Below are 21,488 nucleotides of genomic sequence, written 5' to 3' on the forward strand. Positions count from 1 at the left end.
TCCCATCCTCTATGGCAAGGGTAATATCGGGAGATCAATTCAGGACTGCCACTGGAAGTGAGAGGTGACTGTGAGCGGCACATTAAACTGACCCAGAGGGCAGCCCTGGGGGACATCTGTGTATTTCATTTAGATGACCATGACAGTATTTTGGCACAGAATACTTTTTCAGTAGAGACAGTTATGGATATATAGATATATATAGTTAAATCCCTTAAAAACTGAAACCTAAAACAACAGTTGTTTTCCTTCGCTAGTCTACATCACTGGTCTCTAAATTGGAATGCAGTAGATTTATGAGGTCTATAAAATGCACTGGGAAACAAAGATTCAAACTTTCTCTTTCTAATTTTTATCCTATCCTCATAATTTCCAGTTGCATGTTTTAACAGTACATGCTAGAGTACAACAGCAGTTCTCAACCTGTGGGTGGCCCCTTTGGGGATAGAATGACCCTTTCACAGGGGCCGCCCAATTCATAACAGTAGCAAAAGTACAGTTATGAAGTGGCAATGAAAATAATTTTAGGGTTGGGGTCACCACAATACGAGGAACTGTATTAAAGGGTCGCAGCATTAGGAAGGTTGAGAACCACTGCCCTAGAGCACCCATGGATTTATAAGGCACACATCTAAATGCGGGGCTCAATATTCACGATAAGTGAAAGATGGCCTGAGTGACTGTCACCACTTTCCTTTCCCAGACTGTCATTCTGTACTCGCTGTCCATAGCTAACTTCAGCATGCTGAAGAGGAAGCAGAGCTCCAGGGTGGAAGCCCAGCCAGTGACCGACTTCGGCCCTGATGAATCCTTGTCAGACAATGCTGACATTCTCTGGGTCAACAAGCCAGTAAGTGACTTTCTATCTTCTTAAAGTGTGGAGAAGCGGATGCTGACAGATGGGACGGTCAATGAACGTCATTCCACAACCCAGAGAGCTGTGGTTTTTACAGCATCTCTTTGAGCTCCACTAGCACATGGGTGCACAGCAAGGCCTGGAAGCTGATGAATCCCATGAACTAATGAGGCGTTCCTGCGAGTGAGTCCCAGGGGCAGATTCACTAGGTGGTCTTGTTCCTCCTAGCCTCCCTGTGCACCCCCTTGTCCTCGGTCACCTCGTTCGAATGCCACTACTTCTCACGCTCATCCAAAGCTACAGTTTAAAATAAGGAACTTATTCTGAACCAACTCCCTTTATTTTTAATTCTCAACAGGCACGAATCTGTGAGGAGATGTTTGGAATTAAAGGTCTCCTCCTGAGCTGCATGTTTTGAGTGAAAATAAAGGTTAATGAGAGAGGGAATAGCGTCTCTGAAGAAATATGTAACCTTCTCGGTCTAATTAAGGTGATGGGAACTTGAGGGGAGACCTGCTATGCTTGTGTCATTATGTATGAGAGCGTCTAGCAGCCAGGAAGCATGAACCCTCCCAGGGTTTGTCTTTCCTCTGGCAATGACTTCTTCAAACGCCCCACATTTGCTTACCTTATGCCTTTGCTTTAGAACCATAGTAAGTGGTTCTCAACCTGTGGGTCACAACCCCTTTGGAGGTTGAACGACCCTTTTTCACAGGGGTTGCCCACTTCATAACAGTAGTAAAATGACAATGATGAAGTAGCAACGAAAATCCTGTTATGGTTGGGGGTCCCCACAACCCGAGGTACTGTGTGACAGGGGCACAGCAGGAGGAAGGTTGAGAACCACTGTCATAGTAGCATCCCATAGGACTATGCATCCAATGCATGGTAGCTGCGTTGTAAAATGAAAATGTGTTTCTGCTACATTCTGGCTCTTTGTATTGTGGCTCTAACCTTCCAGGGACTGCCCCCCACCCCACTTCTTCTATATCTGGGTCTTTGGCTGCTAACCAAAAGACCAGCGGTTTCTAAACATCATGGTTAGAAAATACCTACCCATCTGCTCCAATACAGCTGTAACGATTGGTGTCATTGCTGTGTGCCCCAGAAGCACTTGTTTTTCAGTTTGTTATAATGCCTTGGCTTGTGTGTTGCTGTGAGGCTGGAAGCTATGTCCCTGGTATTTCAAATACCAGCAGGACCACCCACAGTGAACGGGTTTAAGTGGAGCTTCCAAACTATGAACAGATGACTAAGAAGAAATAGGCTGTCCACTTCTGAGGACATGGCCACTGGAAACTTGATGGATAACATTGAAATCTTGTCTGTTACTGAAAACCTAATGAACAGAAGTGGCTTATTCTCAGAGATGGTGACAGATGTACTCCTCAGGCCAGAAAGCAGTCAAAATATGACTAAGGAGGAGCTGCCTTCCCAAAGTAGAGCCAACCAAAATAATGCTGGTGGAGCAAGATCTGTGGGAGCAATGCCTTTGGGACCTTCATCTTCTTATGGAGTTTGACCCCAAATTAGAAGACACAGATGCATAAATCTACTGATAACCACTAACACTAGTGATACAAAAATTGAAGAATGTTACCAATGTCTTCAGTAGAAAATTGAGCAAACATTCAATAAAGGTGAATTGAAAATAATTGGTCATTGGAATGGTCAAATTAGAACCAAAGTTAGGAGAGAAGAGTATTGGAAAATATAGTCTTGACGATAGAAATTGAGTTGGGTTTGAATGGTAGAATTTGGCAAGATCAACACCATGTTCATAGAAAATACCCTTTTTCAACAACACCAAATGGCAATCATACATGTGGACTTCTCCAGATGGAATATGCAGAAATCATATTGACTACATCTTTAGGAAGAGATGATGCAGAAACTCAGTATTGGTGCCAGCAGCTGACTGTGGAACAGACTACCAATTACTCAGGTAAGTTTAAGTCTGAAGAAAATTAATATAAGGCCATTAGAACCAAAATACAACTTTGAGTCTATCCCATTTAAATTTCAAGAACATTTCCATATTGAACACTAATGACCTGATGAGCTGCAGGGTGACATTAATAACATCATGCATGACGAGAGAAAAGTGGCATTAAAAGGGCAGGAAAGAAAAGATCAAAGTGAATGTCACATGAGACTCTGAAATTTGCTCTTTATCTGGTGAAGGCACATGGAAGGAATGATGAAGTCAAAGAGTTCAATAGGTAATATCAAAGGACAGCTCCAGAAGAGAAACTGAAAAACAAAATTTGCAAAAACTCAGGGTTAGAAACAAAAAAGTAAGAATACACCTAGAAAATCCTAAACTAAAAGAACTCAAGAAAAAATGTCAACCCTAAAATTGTCATCTTGAAAGTTCTATGAACAAACTATTAATGAGGTAGGAAGCACAAAAATAAGATGGAAAGTATACACAGAATCATTTTATCACAACTCAGCAGTCAATAGTCAACCATTTCAAGATGTAACATATGAGCAAGAACCAAAAGGTCAAGCTGCACTGAAAGCATTAGCCCAAAATAAGGCTTTGTGAATTGAAGGAAAATTCAATTGAAATGTTCCAACCAGCGGATAAAGCACTTACTATTCTACGCCAGGAAATTTGGAAGACAGCTATTTAGCCAAATAACTGGAAGAGATCCATATTTGTACCCATTGCAAAGAAATGTGACCCAACAGCATTCTCAAATTATAGAATCATATCATTAATATCACATGTAAGTAAAATTTTGCTGAAGATCATTCAACAGTTGCAGCAGTCCATTGACAGGGAGCTGCCCGAGGTTCAGGATGAATTCAGAAAGGATGAGAAACAAGGGATATCGTTGCTGATAACAACTAGATCGTGGCTTACAGCAGAGACTATCAGAAAGATGCTTACTTGTGTTTTATTGACTATGCCAGTGCTTTAGACTGTGTGGATCAAAACAACCTGTTGAAAGCCTCGTGAAGAATACGGCGCCCTGGACACTTCACTGTGCTCTTACAAGACGTATTCATGACTCAATAAACAGTTGTGTGAAGAGAATGAGGGGCTGTTGCATGGTTCAAATCAGGAAGATGTGTGGGTTGCATCCTTTCATTATTCAATTGATGCTGAGCAAATAATCAAAGATGGTTTCTATGAAGAAAACCGTGGCATCAGGATCAGAAGAAGGCTGAGAATAATCATTGAATTTTATTTATAGTGTTCATGAAGAATATTGAATGTCTTATGGGTTGTCAAAAGAACACACAAATCTGTCTTGGAAGAAGTACAGCTAGAATGTTCCTCAGAGGCAAGGTGGGAGAGTCTTCGTCTCACTCATTTTGGACATTTTGTCAAGAGGGACCAGTCCCTGGAGAAGGACACCGCGCTTGAGAGAGTTCAGAGCCACAGAGAAGACAGAGGCAGTCCCTCAGCAAGACGGATTGAGAGCTTGGCTGCAACCATGGTGAAGCCGGTGCGGGCCTGGGCAGGGCTTCCTCCTGTTCCACACAGGATCCCTGTGACTCCAACTGAGGGGACCGCGCCCAATAACAATGACAACAGCATCTGCTCCGGTGAAAACGTGAAGGTTAGCATCGCTGTGGGCGCCCTAGAGTCTATTCCAATTCAGAACGTGGTTTAAGGCAGCATAGAATTATCCCACGGATGATCTGCATCTACCATTTTAACAAAAGCTGATAGCCAGGTCTTTTCTCCTCCAGAGAGACTGATGGATTTGAACCTCAGTCCTTTTAGTTAGCAACTAGTTTAATCCAGTCACGTGGTTGCCTCTGGAAATAATACCTCCAAACAAAACAAACAAACATACAAACCCATTGGGGTGGAGGCAAACTTCAGTACAACAAACTTATACAAGCGAATAGAACTGCCCTCCGGGTTTCACAACTGCAGTATGCATGTAAGCAGACCGCCACTTCTTCTGCCCATTGAGCGGCTGGTGCAGTCCTGCTGCCGACCTGTCAGAGAGCACTGACGCACTGAACCACTGTCCCCCCAGCTCCTGTAGAAAGGTTACTGCCTAGGAAACCCTTTGATATGATCTAGTTTATCCTAGACCCCTGTAGGGTCACCAGGAGTCCATGTCAGCTCAATGGAACACAACAACAGACCTTCCACACTTGAGCTGCATTAGGCAACTTCTAGTTCCTCCAAGATATCTTCCTTCTTCATATTAGATTCCTTTGCTCATGTTCTCATGAGCCCTTGCTCATCCTCTCTGATGAGTTGAATTCTCCTCAATCATGACAGTCTATGCAGATGCCACACACGGGCTTCTGACTCTCCTCTGCACACCACATTTCACCCTGTCCACCTCAGACACAACACACTGTGTCTTTTCTCTCCGAAGCACTGGCAATTCCTTGTTTGTCTACAAAGAGAATACATAGAGATGTACGTACATAAATATAGTTATGTTCTGCTTACTAGACTGAAGTAAAGCTATGGAATAGAACTGATTTGTCTGTAATTTTCTGACCTGAAGGAAGAGCCCAGCATGCTTTCTAATGCATCCATCCTTAGAAAAATGAATGGAACAAAGATGCAAAACACACCAGGTTTTCTCAGTATCCACTAAAAATCTACCGAAGAATATCTGTCTTGGAAGAACTACAGCCAGGCTGCCCCTGAGAGGCAAGAAGAACAAGATTTCATCTGACACATTTTGGACATTAATTCACCTTCCTTCTTCCTTCTACCTCTGGTAATCACTAACACATGCTTATTTTAGTCTGATAAGCTTTTCTTGATTTTCTTGACATTTTACAATGTTGGTCTCCAGCAATATCTGTCCCTTTGTCAGTGAATTATTTCATTCAGCATAATGTCCTTAAGGTTCATACATGCTATATGTTTCACTTAATTCATTATTTCTCTTTAAAATTGGATAATTTTCCATTATGGGTGTGTCCCATAGTATGTTATCCATTCTTCTACTTATGGGCATTGAGGTTGTTTCCATCTTTTGTCTACTGTGCTTCAATGCTACCACAACCTTAGTAGGCATATATCCACTCATGCAATGGCTCTTATTTATCTAGGATAAATGCCTGGTGGAGCAATCGGTGGGTCAGGTAATACTACTAGGAGCTCTGGTTCTGGTGTCAGCTCAGCATTGGACTGCCAACAGCAAGAGCAGCCGCTCCATCCCACCAGCCTTTCTTGGGGAGAAAGCTAAGACTGCCGGCTTCTGTAGAGATCGACAGTCTTGGAAACCCTATGAGTTGTAATTGACACCATGGAAGGCGGTTTGGTTTTAGGCGTGGTGTCTCTATCGCCCACTTTTACCACCGTGGGTGCCCCGCTCTGCAGCACCACCTACTGTGGATGAAGATTCCAATCACTTCACAGCCTCAGCAGCATTTGTAATTTTCAGGATTTCTCCCCTAACTTTGTTAAAAATATTGATATTTAGGAAATCAATTTGTGAGTGCTTACACTTTCATATACCCATAGACTCCATGTATTACAAAATGAAAACATTTCTTCTTTGGGAGAGAAGAATACTAACGGCTACATGTTATTGCTGCATGTTGTTGTTGTTTGATGTTGTCCAGTGAGTTACGACGCAATGAGGCCCTGTGAACCCACAGCCCGCCCATATCTGTGCCAATGGTGTGATGGTGCTTATGTTTGAGCCCATTATTGCAGCCACTGTGTTAATCCATCTCGTCAAAAGTCTTCCATTTTTTTCTGCTGCTCCCCTACTATACTGAGCACGATGTTTCATTCCAGGTCCTGATCTGCTCTGATAACACGTCCAAAATATGTGAAATGAAATCTTGCCACCTTGGTTCTTCTTCTTCTTTTTAAATTTTTTTCTCTTCTTTTTTTTCAATGACAACATATTTCTAAACAGAATTGGCCAACCCAGTCACAGTTACTGCTGATCTGCATAGCAGAGCAACCCACAAAGACACAGCACTGATTCACACAGCCCCCACCTTCCCAGAACCAGGGGAGAAAAATATATGAATTGGTTCTGAGCCAAACCCACAATGTGCCATCCTTGCTTCTAAGGAACATTCTGACTGTATTTCTTCCAAGACTGATTTGTTTGTTCTTCTGGCATCCTTGATATTTTCAATATTCTTTGCCAGAGTCATACTTCAAATGTATCAATTCTTCTCGTATCTTTCTTATCAAATGTCCAGCATTCATATGCATATGAGACAATTCAAAATGAAAATAGTAATAATTTATAATTTATCAGGGGTGCACAAGGGTCAGAGCGTAGGACAGAGAGGGGAAAAGGGGGGCTGATACCAAGGGCTCAAGCAGAAAGAAAATGTTTTGAAAATGATGATGGCAACATATGTACATATGTGCTTGATACAATTTATGTATGGATTGTTACAAGAGCTGTAAAAGACCCAAATAAAATGATTTAATATGTTTTTTTAAGGAAAGAAAATACTAAGGCTTGGGTTAGGCACGTGTTAGTCCTCATAGTAACATCCTGGCTTTTCAATACCCGAAAGCAGTCTTGTGCAGCAGCTTTACTCAATGTAATGTGACCTTTGGTTTCTTGACCACTGCTTCCAAGGGCAAAGATTGTGGATCCAAGCCAGGTGAAATACTTGACAGCTTCAATCTTGTCTCCATTGATTACATTGTTACCTACTGATCCTATTCTAAAGATTTTGGTTTTCTTTACATTGAGTTGTAATCCACATTGAAGGTAGAAATTAATCCTTGACCTTCATCAGAAAGTGTTTCAAGTCTGAACACATAACTGGATGTATATCAAGAATAGTTTGAATCCTATACATATACTCAGGAATGGTGTAAAGATTTACAGGGATGAAATAAAAAAAATAACTAGTAATGTTAATTATATTGGCATATCTTACAGGTACAATTGTGTATTTACTTATCCTAAGTACTTATATTCATTATAAAAATATTACATGTGAATAATTGTATAGCTTATACACAGAATTATTTTAATGTGTTGTCATAAGAAAAATGTTCAGATGTCTGATGAGTAGCTACAGAAGGCAGAGAGATTTAGTGTGAACATTTGGAATTCAAATCTACACATCAACCATTAACACTAATGGTGAAGAAATTGATCAAACATACAATTAAGATAACTATTGGAAATTGGAATTTGAAAGTTGGAGACAAAGAGGAAGAGATAGTTGTTGAAAAATATGGCCTTGGTAACAGAAATGAAGCTAGAGAGCACATGATAAAATTTTGCAAGACCAATGAATTTTCTATTGTAAATATCTTTTTCAACCACATAAACAGCAATTTCACATGTGGACCTCACCAAATGAAATATACAGGAATCAAATGGACCACATCTGTGGGGAAAAAAATAAGATAAGACATAAGCTCATGTCATCAGTCAAAATAAGGCCAGGGACTGACTGGCCATCAATTGCTCATATGTACGTTCTGGTTGGAATTGAAAAATATTAAAACAAGTTCATGTGAGGAAAAATATGTGCTTTCCTATATTTCACTTGAGTTTAGACAACATCTCAAGAATAGTTTTAACACATTGAACACTAATGACAAGACCCGATGAGCTGTGGTTGATATCGAAACATTAAGAAGTCAAAAGGTCATTAAAATGACAGAAGAGATCAATGTAAATGTGAGAGAAACCTCTTGAGGCTTGCCAGTCAACACGGAGTAAAGTGAATTGAAGAAATGCTGATGTCAATGTACTGAACAGAATGTTGCAAAGGGGGCTCCAGGACAGATGGTTTTATGATGCGCTCAAAGGCCTTGCGTTATCATCCCAAAGTCAAGAACACAGCATAGTTCAAGCTTAAAGAATTGAAGGGGGAAAAACTCAATCCTTGAGTTGAAAGGGTTAAGTATTAGTTGGGGAAAATACTGAATGGTACAGGAAGCATTAAAAATATGGAAGAAACCTACAAAACCTTTGTTAACATTAAGTCATTTTGCTAGAGACCATATGATCAAGAATTGTTGGTATGGAAGGGAAAAGCCCAAGCTACATTGAAAGGATTAACCAAAAACAAGACTCCAGGAATTAATAGAATAACGATTCAAATATGTCAACAACCAATGAATCTCTAGAAGTAGTCATTGGTCTATATTTATGCCCATTACTAAAAAAAGAGCTATTGAAAATTATCACCAATGTCACATGCAAGAACGTGTTTGTTCAAGATCATTGAAAAAATGGTCGCAATAGTATAACAGGAAGCTTCCAGAAATCCAAGGTGGATTCAGAAGAGGACTTTAAAAAGTGGTATCATTATTGATGTCAAGTGGATATTGGCTAAAAGAAGATCATATCAGAAATATGTTTACTTGTGTTGTATTAACCATGTAAAGGCATTCTACTACTGAGTGTTTGGAGCACACCCTGGATAACATTGACAAAAACATGGGCATTTCCCAACACTTCATGTTGCTCAGATGTGACCTGTCCACAAGTCAAAAGGCAGTTGTTCAAACAGAACATAGGATACAAACTTTAAAATCAGGAAAGGCATACGTCACTATACTGAGCAAATAATCTGAGCAAAATCGTGAGCTATTAGGGTTGTAGGAAGGTTTACTAGCAATTGTTTACAAGCAGATGTACCAACCTGGCTTGCTAGACATAAAAAAGATTTGAAAAACTTCATGAAATTAAAATGTGCATCTTTCAATTATAATTCAATATAAACAAACAAACAATCTCACAACAGGACAAATGTACTGAAATAGTCAAGGATTTTATTTGACTTGGATCTTCAAACAACACTCCTGAAACTAGTGGTCAATAAACCAAACAACTATACTGTCTTGGTCAAATCTGTGGTGCAAGGCCTCTTCAAACTTTTTTTTCCCAAAACCATTTTATTGGGAGTTAATACAGATATCATGTCAATGCATAGTTCCATCACATCAAGCATTATTGTAAGCTTGCTACCGCCATCAGTTTTGAAATATTCTTTTCTTGTCCTGAACTCTTTGACATCAAATCCCTTTTTTACCCTCTCCCCACCAGACTTTCTACTCCACCCCTCCTCTTCCCCCTTCCCTAAAAATCCTTATTTTACGTGCTGTCCCTATAAGTTCATCAACCTTGGGTTTCATACACTGAAAACATATAACAAAAATTCAAGAGGGTAACCCCCAATAACATAACATATCTGTGATAGACCCAATATGACACAAAACAAACAGACAAACAAAAAATACAGAAAATGTTGTATTTGGGGAATCTCATTGTCATCCATAGCCTTCTGCAAAATCGGATTCTCACAATTTAGGCTCTGATACCATTCCCTCCTTTGATTTCAGATTACCACATATACTCGTGTATAAACCAAAATTTTCAGCACATTTTTAATGCAGTTTTTGTGGTAATATTAGGTGCCTCGGCTGACATTTAGGTCGGCTTATATTTGAGTATACACAGTATATGATTTACAACCTTTTTGTGACCGATGGTGTGCTCCTTCCACGTGCACTGTTGAAAATAAAGATGTCACTTGAGGACGAAGGTAAGCCTGAGGCAAGGGGTGATGTTTCACTTGCTTCTTATGAGTGTGAACGCTGCGCAGGAGACAAGGGATGCTTCAGAAGAAGGAATGCATTTGAATGAGGGTTTTCACAGGAATATTGAAGGTACCGTAGAACAAACAAATCTGTCTCGTAAGGCAGACAACCAGAACGCTCCGTGCAAATGAAGATGGTGAGACTTCAGACTCGGTACTTGGTACAAGTTATCAGGATAACCCAGGCCCGGGAGCAGGACATGACTTTCCATGAGAAGGCTTCCCTCAGTGGCCACATGGGCTGGCACCTAACAGTACTGGTGAGAAGGGCTCTGGAGCAGGCGGTGTTGCATTCCTAGAGTTGCCATGCGCTAGGTGCCAGGAGTGACCCAATAACATCAACGGGCACAATAAAGTCAGATTTCAAATATATGTATTTTATAGTAAGATGTCCAATACAAATTACCAGAAGAATGGAGACCCTCCCTATGGGACATGCGTAGCAACTTCTTTTAAAAAGCACTTGTGATCTGTGGTTGGCCATTGTGCTTGATAACAACATACAGGATTGATCACATGGATGGTTGCAATGAGTCAGAATGAACTTGAAGAGTGGAACATTCCTAGGTGGTCATAATATATAAAACAAACATAACCGTAATTTCAATTTCTATATGCGTAACCTATGAAACACAGCTTTAAATTGAACTGACCATGATGTAATGAAAGTTTTGAAGATTTGACATAGCCTGTCCAGGTTCATAGCCAAGTTTTGGCTCTTATGAATTCCCAATGATAGGGGTCAAAAAACAAACAAACAAAAGCCTCTTAATTTTTCTGAATCTCAGTGTTGCTCGACAATGCAACAATATCAAATATGGGAGAAAATGCCATTCATTATTTGTACTTCATGGCTCCCATTCTTTTCCTACCCAGGTGGCTTTTCAATCAGAGTTTTATGCTTTCTAGATAGTGTGGTGTATAAGACAGGGCTCGGCTCTCAGTGTATGACTTCAAATACTAACGCGAAGCCGTCATTGCAGTGGGTGCACTCTTTGCTGCGCATCTGCGCCATCATCAGTGTCATCTCCGTCTGTATGAACACGCCGATGACGTTTGAGCACTACCCGCCTCTGCAGTATGTGACTTTTACTTTGGACACGCTACTCATGTTTCTCTACACGGCAGAGATGATAGCAAAAATGCACATCCGGGGCATCGTCAAGGTGAGTGTTGCCATGTCATTGACCCCATGGCCCAAATGGCATGGAGCGTTTATATGAGCTCATATTTTCATATTGATTTCAGGGAAATCAATCATATGACTGCTTTACCCACATTAACGTTCCTTTAAAAAGTCATACATCTAGGCTTTTGTGAGAATGTTATTTTTAAGAATGATAAAATATTAAATAATTTGTGTAGGGTGCATCACCTTGGAATATCTGGGAGAGAGACCATCAGACTGCCTGTTTCACAGAGGTGAAAAGTATGTAGATGGTGATGCTTCTGAAGTGTCTCAACGTTTATACTCCAGCAAGGCTGATAAAATAGCAATATGTACCTTAGGGCCTAAAAAATGACACATTTCACCCAATTCCTGTCTTGTGTACTAGCTGATTCAGGACCTTAAGATAGCTAATTTTGATGAAAAGATGCCTCATTCTATATAAGAATTTATCAATTTTATTGCTTCCATTTATACATATTTGCTTTGTGGCCAAAGTGTTAGTGTGCTTAGTTTTAACTGTTTTATTTAAGAAACTGTTTGATTTATATGAAAGTACTGAACCCCCATAACATGACATGATTTCTTTTTCAGAGTTATTGGTCCATTAGGGAAGCCTGTCTTCTGTCTTGTGACATTTTCTGGTTTCGATGTACTACTGAGTTGTGTTTTGATTTGACCAGAGATGTACACAGGCCTTTCCCCCTGTATGTAAATATAAATGTCCCCTGTATGTATTCAAACTTTTGAATTATTTTCCCAATTTCTTTATGTACTTGTGTTGAACCAAGATCTATATTTTGTTTATATAATTTTCTTTAAATGTATTTTCTCCTCTATTCCTTCCTCTATCTTTCTTATCTGCTTTTTCCTTCCCTTTGATTTTTATTTTTTATATATTCTATTTTCCTTTGGAGTTCCATTCACTCTCATATTTCCTCCTGGTTACACATTTTTCTTAATTAAAAAAAGTCCAGGTATTTCCTGAGCTCTTTCTATGAATTCCAGTCTCTTATATTCTTTCTATTTAACCTTTATTCTTAAAATGCTTGTTTTCTAAATTTCTTTCTGGTTCTCTCTTGAGCTCTTACCTCTTTTTTCACTTGTTTATTAGTCAGTATTTCTGTGCTTACCTAATACTAATTTTGTGAAGCTGCTGTATTGTTTTCATTTCAAAAATGTCTTTTGGCTCATTTTATAGTATTTCAATAAGGCTTTCCACTGTATTGCGTGTCGATTTATGTGTATAATATAGTTTTCATATGATTTGGCTTATTTTATGTCTAGCATATTTATAAGGGTTTGACCACAATCTGTTCTGATATTCTAGTTGCTTGTATGAAATAGGATATTATTCCTCTGCCCTCCCCACCCTCCCTGCAGAATGGGTAGAGTAGCCTTCCTGTATTATTGGTTGGAAAGTCGTCTCCTCTGTTGTTACTACCAAATATCAGCAAATGTGGCCTCTCTGTGTAATGATCTTCAAGTTCTGAGCTCTGTCTTCACTGGGCCACTGCTCTCCAATTACCTGAAACTTCTCATTTTTCTCTGTTGCTGCTGCTCTACACCATCTGTACTGCACACGATGAAGAAGATGTTCTTTACAGTGGGTCTCTACCACCTAGAATAAAATGATTGTGGGGCATTAGGTTGCTCCAGTATCTGATTTCCCTTTATCCTTTTGGTGGATGTCTTTGCTTCTGTTATTAGTTGTGGTTGTGGGTTTTGTCCATAGAGTTTTCAGCCTATGAGTTTTCTGCAAGTTCACTAGTTCTCGGGCTTATTTTCCGTTCTCCAGTTTGGATTCCACTTGGTACTCACTGGTGATTTCTGAGTTGTAAACTTCCTCAATCGATTAGAAATTACCCAACCAGATTCCATCCATACTTTGCAGCAACTGTGGTGTTGAGTGGTTCCTAATATTATCAATTATTTGGTCTTTATTTCAGAAGACTTTGTTATCTACTTTTATTCATTAAGTTGTCCATGGATTTTTTTTTATTTACTATCTCCTTTGTGTTCATAGGAGATTTGAAGAGCTTCAAAATTCTACTATCACGATCTTTTCTCAATTAGATTAAACCACTTAATTGTATAGTAGTTTATATAACACATGCACGCTAAAGTTCTAGACACAATGGCTGTTTCTACAGGAACTGCTTAAAGTTAACTAACCCAGGTCATAATATTAATAGCATTCAGTGTATTCAGTCATCAGCAAAAGAAACAAATTCCACTAAGTCCACTCATCTTACTTATTTTTTGAAAGGGTTTTGGCACTCATTAAATTAATGGAAAACTGGAGTTTGAATTAAAATATGAATTTATCAATTGTAGAGTGTATGATCAGAACTGCAAAATCAACACCTAATTCACAATAAAAAAATCAGTTATGAAAAAGGTAGTTATTAGGGAGCTTTGCAACTTCAGGTAGAAATCATCACAGCACAGGCCCTAATCAGGAACAATGTGGTGCGTGCATCAGCATCACTGACACTATGAAGCCAGGCTCCAACTGTTCTCTGTCTTTGTCTTCCTAAGCCAGTGTCCAGAATGTTGGGTGCAAGCATCTCATTGATCAAGGTACACGAAGCTATGCGCATTTGTAGAGGGCACGATTTGCAGAATCTGCACAGTAAAGAGATGGAAGATAAGAATAAGCCTGGGTGTGTGTGCTTTAGTTGTATGTATGTTTGCATGTATGTACGTATGTATGCGTGTATGTATGTATGTATGAGTTGGCCCAGCACTGGTCTCACAAAGTTGCTATTTCCTGACTGCCCTGTGTCTGTTGGGCTCCCACAGCCACCATGAAAGAAATGAACTTGAAAGAACCACTAAACCGTTGGAGTTAGTTTTAATTAACCAATTTGATAAGTCAGAGACTTGATCATAGCGGATATAAATAAGGAGCTTTGAAAAAGCTTTTCTGATATTGTGAGGTAACCTCTGTAACACGGAATAAAGACACAAATGGCGGAATTAAATTTAGTACAGAAATTGTACCTGAGCAGAACTCTCAAAGCCACGGTCATCCTCAATAACCAGAATCTCTTGAGATTCACTGAAGGCCTGGCTTTAGTACAGCAAGTGTAGGTCCCAAGAAAATGCAGCTTGGTTCTAAGATATGCTTGATTCGTAGCTTGATTCTAAATATTCAATGCTCCCTAAGAACAAGTATTTGTTCCTGGGTTGTAAGAACACCCATCATGACTTCACACTATGGATTTCAGGATGTTTCTGAAGGTCTCTAGGCCAGTTATTCACAGCAGGCAATTAGGATAAGTATAGTTGCCGGACATTGGTAGCTATCGCATGTGAGAGTGCTAGAGAACCCTATTTTTAATTTAGTTATCACAAGAGGGCCTTGCATGACCTTGTCACTCATTCTAATGGGCTCTCACATGGTCCAGGCTCTGCCTATGCACTGGAAGACCTGACTCTTCTGACTTTGGGTAGAAACCACCAGTGTTGACTTTGTTAAGCCTCCAACTTAAGCAGAACGGATACATAGCATTTTCCTCAAATAAAACTTCGATATTTTAAATAATTCAATAATCTCAGACGTGAATTTCACAGCAAAATTGCAGTAGGCACTGTTTTAATTGTGACAGTCTAATGATAAGGAGAGCAGAGGCTGAGTTGATTCCTGTTCATTTCAAAGGTACCGAAAAAGGAAAACAGAAAAACCAAATTCACTGCCACGGAGTGGATGTTGACTCAGAGGGGCCCCGGTGGTGCCCTGGTAACACCTGGGGTGGGGTGGGGGTGATCAGTAAAGGCTGCCCTCTGAAACTCCAGGCTGCTCCTCAGGAGTAAGATGGGACTTCCCACTCCCACTACCAATCACGGTCTCTGAGGCTCACAGGTGCAGTTCTCCCTGGCCCTGCCGGTCACTGTGAGTTCAGGTGATCAGAATACTCAACGAGCTTATCCATTAAATAGTTAAATATGTGACGTTGACGGAATCTTAGAAACAAAACAAAGCAAAAACCCTTGGTTTAGTGCTGGCCATGTGGCTTACAACTTTCTATAAATGAGTCATTTCCAGTATCTTCTGATTTCCATTGCCTCTTGGATGAGGAACTATTAATTACAGCCAGAAATCCTTTTCATATTTCCAGTGTGCAAAAAGTAAAAATTAATATCAGATAAGATTTTCCTCATATTTAAATTTAGAGATTAGATACAAATCTAATAAAGTGATACTCTATTCATAGTATTATCCTGAAGTAATTAGCATAGTTTCCTATCTCATTAAAATTGGTATTCAGAGTTTGTATGCTCACTGAGGCTTGCTAAATAGGATTAAATATGAGGAATGATTATTTCGAGCATGTGTTATCTCCCGGAAGTTTCACTATTGTGCCTCTTCCCCAAATGTCAGGAAACTCTTCATATAAACATTGAACCTATTTTATTAATAAAGTTATTGAACATGTTTCTACACACAAGTATGTTCTAACAGAGGCAACGATTTAACAGCAAATCCAATTTGAGACTATGTGCTTGCATTTTAGTATTACAAGTTTCTACCGATGAAGCAGCATCTGTTACTATCACAGTCATTGTTTTCCCTTACAAACCGGGACTAAGCAGCAGCCAGTTGCAATGGAGTCAATTCCAACCCTTGGTCCCGCATGGGTTTGAGAGAGAGCTGGGCACGACAGGGCAGGGGTTCTCAACCTTCCTCATGCCGCCTTTCATACAGTTCATGTGGTGGTGATGCCCCAACCATAAAATTATTTTCATTGCTACTTCATAACTGTCATTTTGCTACTGTTAGGAATCAGGTCTCTAGGGTGAAAGGGTCATTCAACCCCCAATGGGGTCGCGACCCACAGGTTGAGAACTGCTGCTATAGGGTATGCAGAACCATGACCTTTGGAAGGAGATCAGCAGGTCTTTCTTCCAAGGCACCACTGGGTGAGTTTGAATTGAACTTTCACTTTGGACTTCATTTTTGGAAAAAGTCTTCTGTCACCTTGAATACATAATGAATGCTGCAGGTTTAATATTTTCATATTTTACTTTATTTTATTGATACATGAGAAATAGACATTTAAGTTGAATCATAATGAAAACACATTGCTCACCTAGTGGCTGATGGTGCTTAGAGAGGCCTGGTGGCATAGTTCATCGGTTTGAAACCACTAGCCACCCTGAGAGAGAAAGAGGAGGCTGTCAGCGGTGGTCCAGATTGACCACCATGGAAACCCACCCGGGCAGTTCTACTCTGTACTACGGACTGATGGTGAGCTGGAATTGACTCAATGGCAGTGATTTGGCTTTCCTCAAACCAATTGCCAATGAAAGCCAACACCCATTGCCATCGAGTTGATTCTGACCCAGTGACTCCATAGGACAGTGTAGAACTGGCCCCCTTTGGATTTCTGGAGCTGTAAATCTTCTTTGGAGCGGAAAGCTTCATCTTTCTCCCGAGGAACGAGCTGGTGGAGTTGGGCTATTTATATTACGGTTAGCAGCCCAGTGCACACCTAACCTACGACACCCCACTGAGTTCCTAAAATATGTTTAAAGAGAGAGAGTTAAATTATTAAACCCTAGTTCAGACTCCAAAATTTCCTCTAATTACACAGCAAACCTTGCTAAACCTTTATAGTGTGGTAGCCACTGCCTCCTATATGCCTGAGAACATATTGGATGTCATGTTTTCAGAGAGATAGGTGCCAATATTACATCAAATAATGGTTTATGACTATTTTCCAGAAACTCCACTGATCCCCAGGGCTGATTCAGTTGATCTGGCTGGCTAGGCAAGTGTCCCCCTTCCTCCCTAACTGCTCCTTGTGCATCCCTCCTGAAGCTGTACATTCAGGTAAAGAGATAGAATGAGGACCAGATAGAAGGAGGACCGTCCTTCAGGTAAGGGTATCTGAATCGCTGCTCCCTTCTTAGAACCTCCAAACAAGTCTCAAACATCACAATTACACACTAATGTTCATGTAACAATGCCCAACAGATTTTGCATAATAAAAAGCACTGAAAACACCCATTGCTCAATTATTTGAACTTAAGGAGCTATTACTGGAAATGTATGCATAAATGTGATTCTTTATACATACCTGATCAAGTCAATTATATGTTAAACTATTATATACCATATTGTATTGAATACGAGGCCCTTAATTGTCAGATTCATCATTATATTATGAAATATTAAAAAAGAAAACGAAAGGTATTTATTACACTGCCTGTAAGGTTGTAATTGATTTCATCCATTGTAAGATGCATCCTAAATTCAGAAAGGTTAAACCGTGATAAAATAATGTTCCAGAATAAATGAGGTATACCAAAATGGACCCGAGTTGGTTGACTCCAGTACCTCAACAGGTCCTGGGTCCCACCAAAGAGTCTCCTTCATGTAAAACACGCACACAAAAAGGTTAGGAAATATAAACAAATTCAAACACGATTTAGTGACACAAAAACACAAATAGTTACAGATGCAATACACACTATACCTTCTTGCCAAGATCCATGCACAACCTAAAATTTCTAGTTATACATAAAAATTAATTGCAACAGTTCTTGTAGCAAGTTGTGACTAAACCTTCTAGGAAATACAGATTGTTACTACTCGTGGAGTCGGTGCTGCAGTGGTAGTCTGCCAACGCTACCAACCCCAAACCAAACTCACTGCCATCGAGCCGGTGCAGACCTATGGTGGCCTAGTGGTTATGCATTGGTTTGTTGGGTTTCAAGGTCAGCAGTTCAAAGTCACCATTCACTCATGGGAGAAAGACAACTTTCTACGCCTATATAGAGTTACAGTCTGGGCAACTAATAGGGGCAGCCCATCTTGTCCTCCAGGATCACTGTGAGGGGTTGGAGTAAAGACTATAGTGGGGATCAACACAGAGGTTGGGATATCTACTTCAGGATATCAGAGAAGTTTTGAAGAAGGGGGAATGCAAGAGTTAATGTCTGGAAGGATAACTACGTATGGTCTGGGGCCTGGGTAAGAAGCCCTTCACAAGAAGCGAAAAGCAACATGATGAAGCACAAAAGCATGGCATGGCTTAGGGCTTTGGAGACTTCTAAGTAGACTGCCTTCTACCAGACTCTCATTGTATGGACTATGATGTATGTTGCTATGAAGCTAGATGATACGCTGCCAGTGTCCCCCAGGGTGGACAGGTTTTAATGGACTTTTCAGGTTAATCCAGAGAAAGAAGAAATAACTAGTGATCTTCTAAAAAATACTGCCAAAGAAAATCCTGTGGATCACAGTAGACTATTGTGCCGTGCTAGAAAATGAGCTCTCCAGGTTAAGAGCCAGCCAAAGTACACAGTGGCCACAATACATGTCAATGATGCTGAAGATGTGGCGTACCGGGCAGTTGAAACATGGGGTCACTAGGAATTGGAGCTGACTTTATGGTACCTTGTAGCTGATGGGATGGGGCCAGGGAACAGCAGGAAAGGATGCCACGAAGACAGGTCCGGCAGCATGGCCCACAGAGGAGGTCAGACTCCATCATTTAGTCCAGATGAGACCTGGAGGAGTTTATTTCATGAGTGACACAATCTGCTATGTGCTTGAGAAACTCTATGGAGATCATGGCTTCCTGCATTGCAGGAGAGCAAAATTAAAGGAGAAAGTCTTTCAGGTGTGAAATATCTTTCACTGCGCTTGCAAGAAGAATGTATTTGTTTTAAAGATTTCATATCTCTTATAACAGCACCCAAACATAAGGATGTCTGCCAATTACTTCCCATTCCCTAATAATTTATTTCTTCCTGCCTCCCCACTAATGCCTGTCCCAAGAAACACTAGTTTGCCAAGTCCCTAGGAAAAACAACAAACCATTTGGATGATGTGTATTTGTGTTGGTACCAGCCTTCTTTGTAATGCAGACGATTCTTGACTATTCTCAGTTGGGTTGTTTTCTGTGTTTATTTTTGTTTTCTTCCCACTCTGGCAATATATCTAGAAAAAAGCAGCATACATCCTTTGAGTTTAAATAATCCCTAGGAATGCAAAGACAGCCCAACAGATGGGCCCTGGGAACCCAGGACCATTAATCATGTATTCCAGAAACTAAATCCACACATATCACTTCAGAAATGAAAAATGGATCCACGTTAATGCTTTCAGGCAAATACGATTTGTTGTTCTGCTTGTTAAATGCTTGCATGGTAATTTAAGTTACTGTCTTAGACTGTGTAATTGATTGGCAGTCTCTAAGTGTTTACCTTTCATACAAATTGACCGACAGCTCTTGAATCACTTCCCACACTGCCAGCATGTTGATTTCTACCCAGAGCTCCAGCACTCTCTGCCCTCTATTTCCTGTTGATGCAACAAGCAACTTGAAAGTTTTCTTTCATATATGAGGCACTAATATTTCTCAACCACCATCGGCCACTCATTTATGTTTCTTGTTACATGCTTTGGAGGCAAAGTAAAAGGACAATGTATTAATCACAAATAGTCTAACTTAGCTATTAATATAGTAGGATTTTAAGATGATTTGAATACTTAAAAAATGAAGCATGGCAACAGGTAAACTACTATGGTTAATAGACTTTAAGAATAAAACTTGAAGGAAAATTTATTTAACAAATATGTCAAAAACAGAATGCTATATGAAATTTACAATGCAAAGTGCCAGGTTTCAAAGCCTATACTCTCTTTATTAAAAGATTATGTTAAACTCATTGATCTTTTAGTTATCATTGATACTTATTAAATTGATAGCAATTTCAGTTTGTATTTGCATTGATTTTAATGCAACAATTGCATAAACCTTGAGTCTGTTCTTTCTATTTGCTTTGCATGATAATATCTGCCTATTCAAAGACATAGTAATCTTGGATATACTAGAAATCATGTGTATATTTTATGATTACACAGAAAAAGATTCTTAACTCCAAGATATTAACTTTGAAAGGCATTACACTTTTCCTCCTTTCTAGGTAAGAGTCATTATTTTTACAAAACAGATCTAGTGATTTGATAAATGCATAAATGAAGGCATGTATTCAGTAAAGCTAGTAATTTCCTCCTCCCCAGTGGTGGGATTCAGCTGGTTTCCACTGGTTCCAAAGAATAGACAGCTAATTTGGGCTTGAGTCCAGCGAACTGATTGTTACATGGTACTTGTAATCAGGGTTCTCTTCAAGGTGTGTGGCTGGGCAGCGTCTCAATGTGGAAATCGCAGATTTACTTACTCCGTCTTTAATGTTCATCTGCAGTGCAGTGTGTTCTAAGTAACAAATTAGACAGAACCATGCATGTAATAGTTATTCATTTCATAAAACTTGTTTTATCTTTTGAGGAAATGCTAAACTTCTATTCCCTTGCGTCTGTTATTTTAGTTAAAAAAATACATAACTTTAAAAAATGTGCCAAACAGAGGGTGAGACACTGTGATGCATTTCAGCTCTGTGTTATGACTCCAAATTCCCATGACATCGTATGGATCAATCATGAAACTCCAGAAAGTGTCCAAGGATCTAAAAATATTATCAAACAATTTCTGTAAGTTCAGCATAGCGGAAGGGGGTTTTTCAAAGAGGAAGAGGATGTCCTCAGAGAATAGAAGTAGCCTTTTTCTAATATATCAAACACAGTAACTATTGTCTAATTGGCTTACATCTAAGGGAACGGGATCCTCCTCTTACAGTGAAAAGATGACTCAGGATAAAGCAAACGGCCAGTCATGGTCAGATAAAAGCAAAGCTACTGCAAGCGAGAAGTCCAATTGAGAATCACTATGGAAATAGCTTAACAGTTTTATTGTTTTTGTCATGTATTTAAAAATATTTATTAATTAATATTTAAAAACGATTCTTATAATATAATCTGGTTTTATGCACCCTTTTATAGTTATCATTTAGTTGTTAACTATACAAAATAATAAACTATCTTTGGGTTTATTTTTGGGTTTACTTAAA

At 39.6% G+C, this 21,488-nt stretch overlaps 1 protein-coding gene across 2 annotated transcripts in view; it reads left to right on the plus strand.

Annotated features, from left to right (window-relative positions):
* The first annotated feature begins 742 nt into the window (after window positions 1–742).
* Window positions 743–21,488, plus strand: part of NALCN (sodium leak channel, non-selective) — a 436,823-nt gene continuing 416,077 nt past the window's right edge. For both annotated transcript variants that reach the window (XM_075562611.1, XM_075562612.1), the window contains exons 1-2: window positions 743–850; window positions 11,380–11,562. In XM_075562611.1, the coding sequence (XP_075418726.1) occupies window positions 743–850; window positions 11,380–11,562 (291 nt within the window). The remainder of the gene's footprint in view (window positions 851–11,379; window positions 11,563–21,488) is intronic.

This window comes from Tenrec ecaudatus, chromosome 11 (genome assembly GCF_050624435.1).
Source record: "Tenrec ecaudatus isolate mTenEca1 chromosome 11, mTenEca1.hap1, whole genome shotgun sequence".
Classification (NCBI taxonomy): Eukaryota; Metazoa; Chordata; class Mammalia; order Afrosoricida; family Tenrecidae; genus Tenrec; species Tenrec ecaudatus.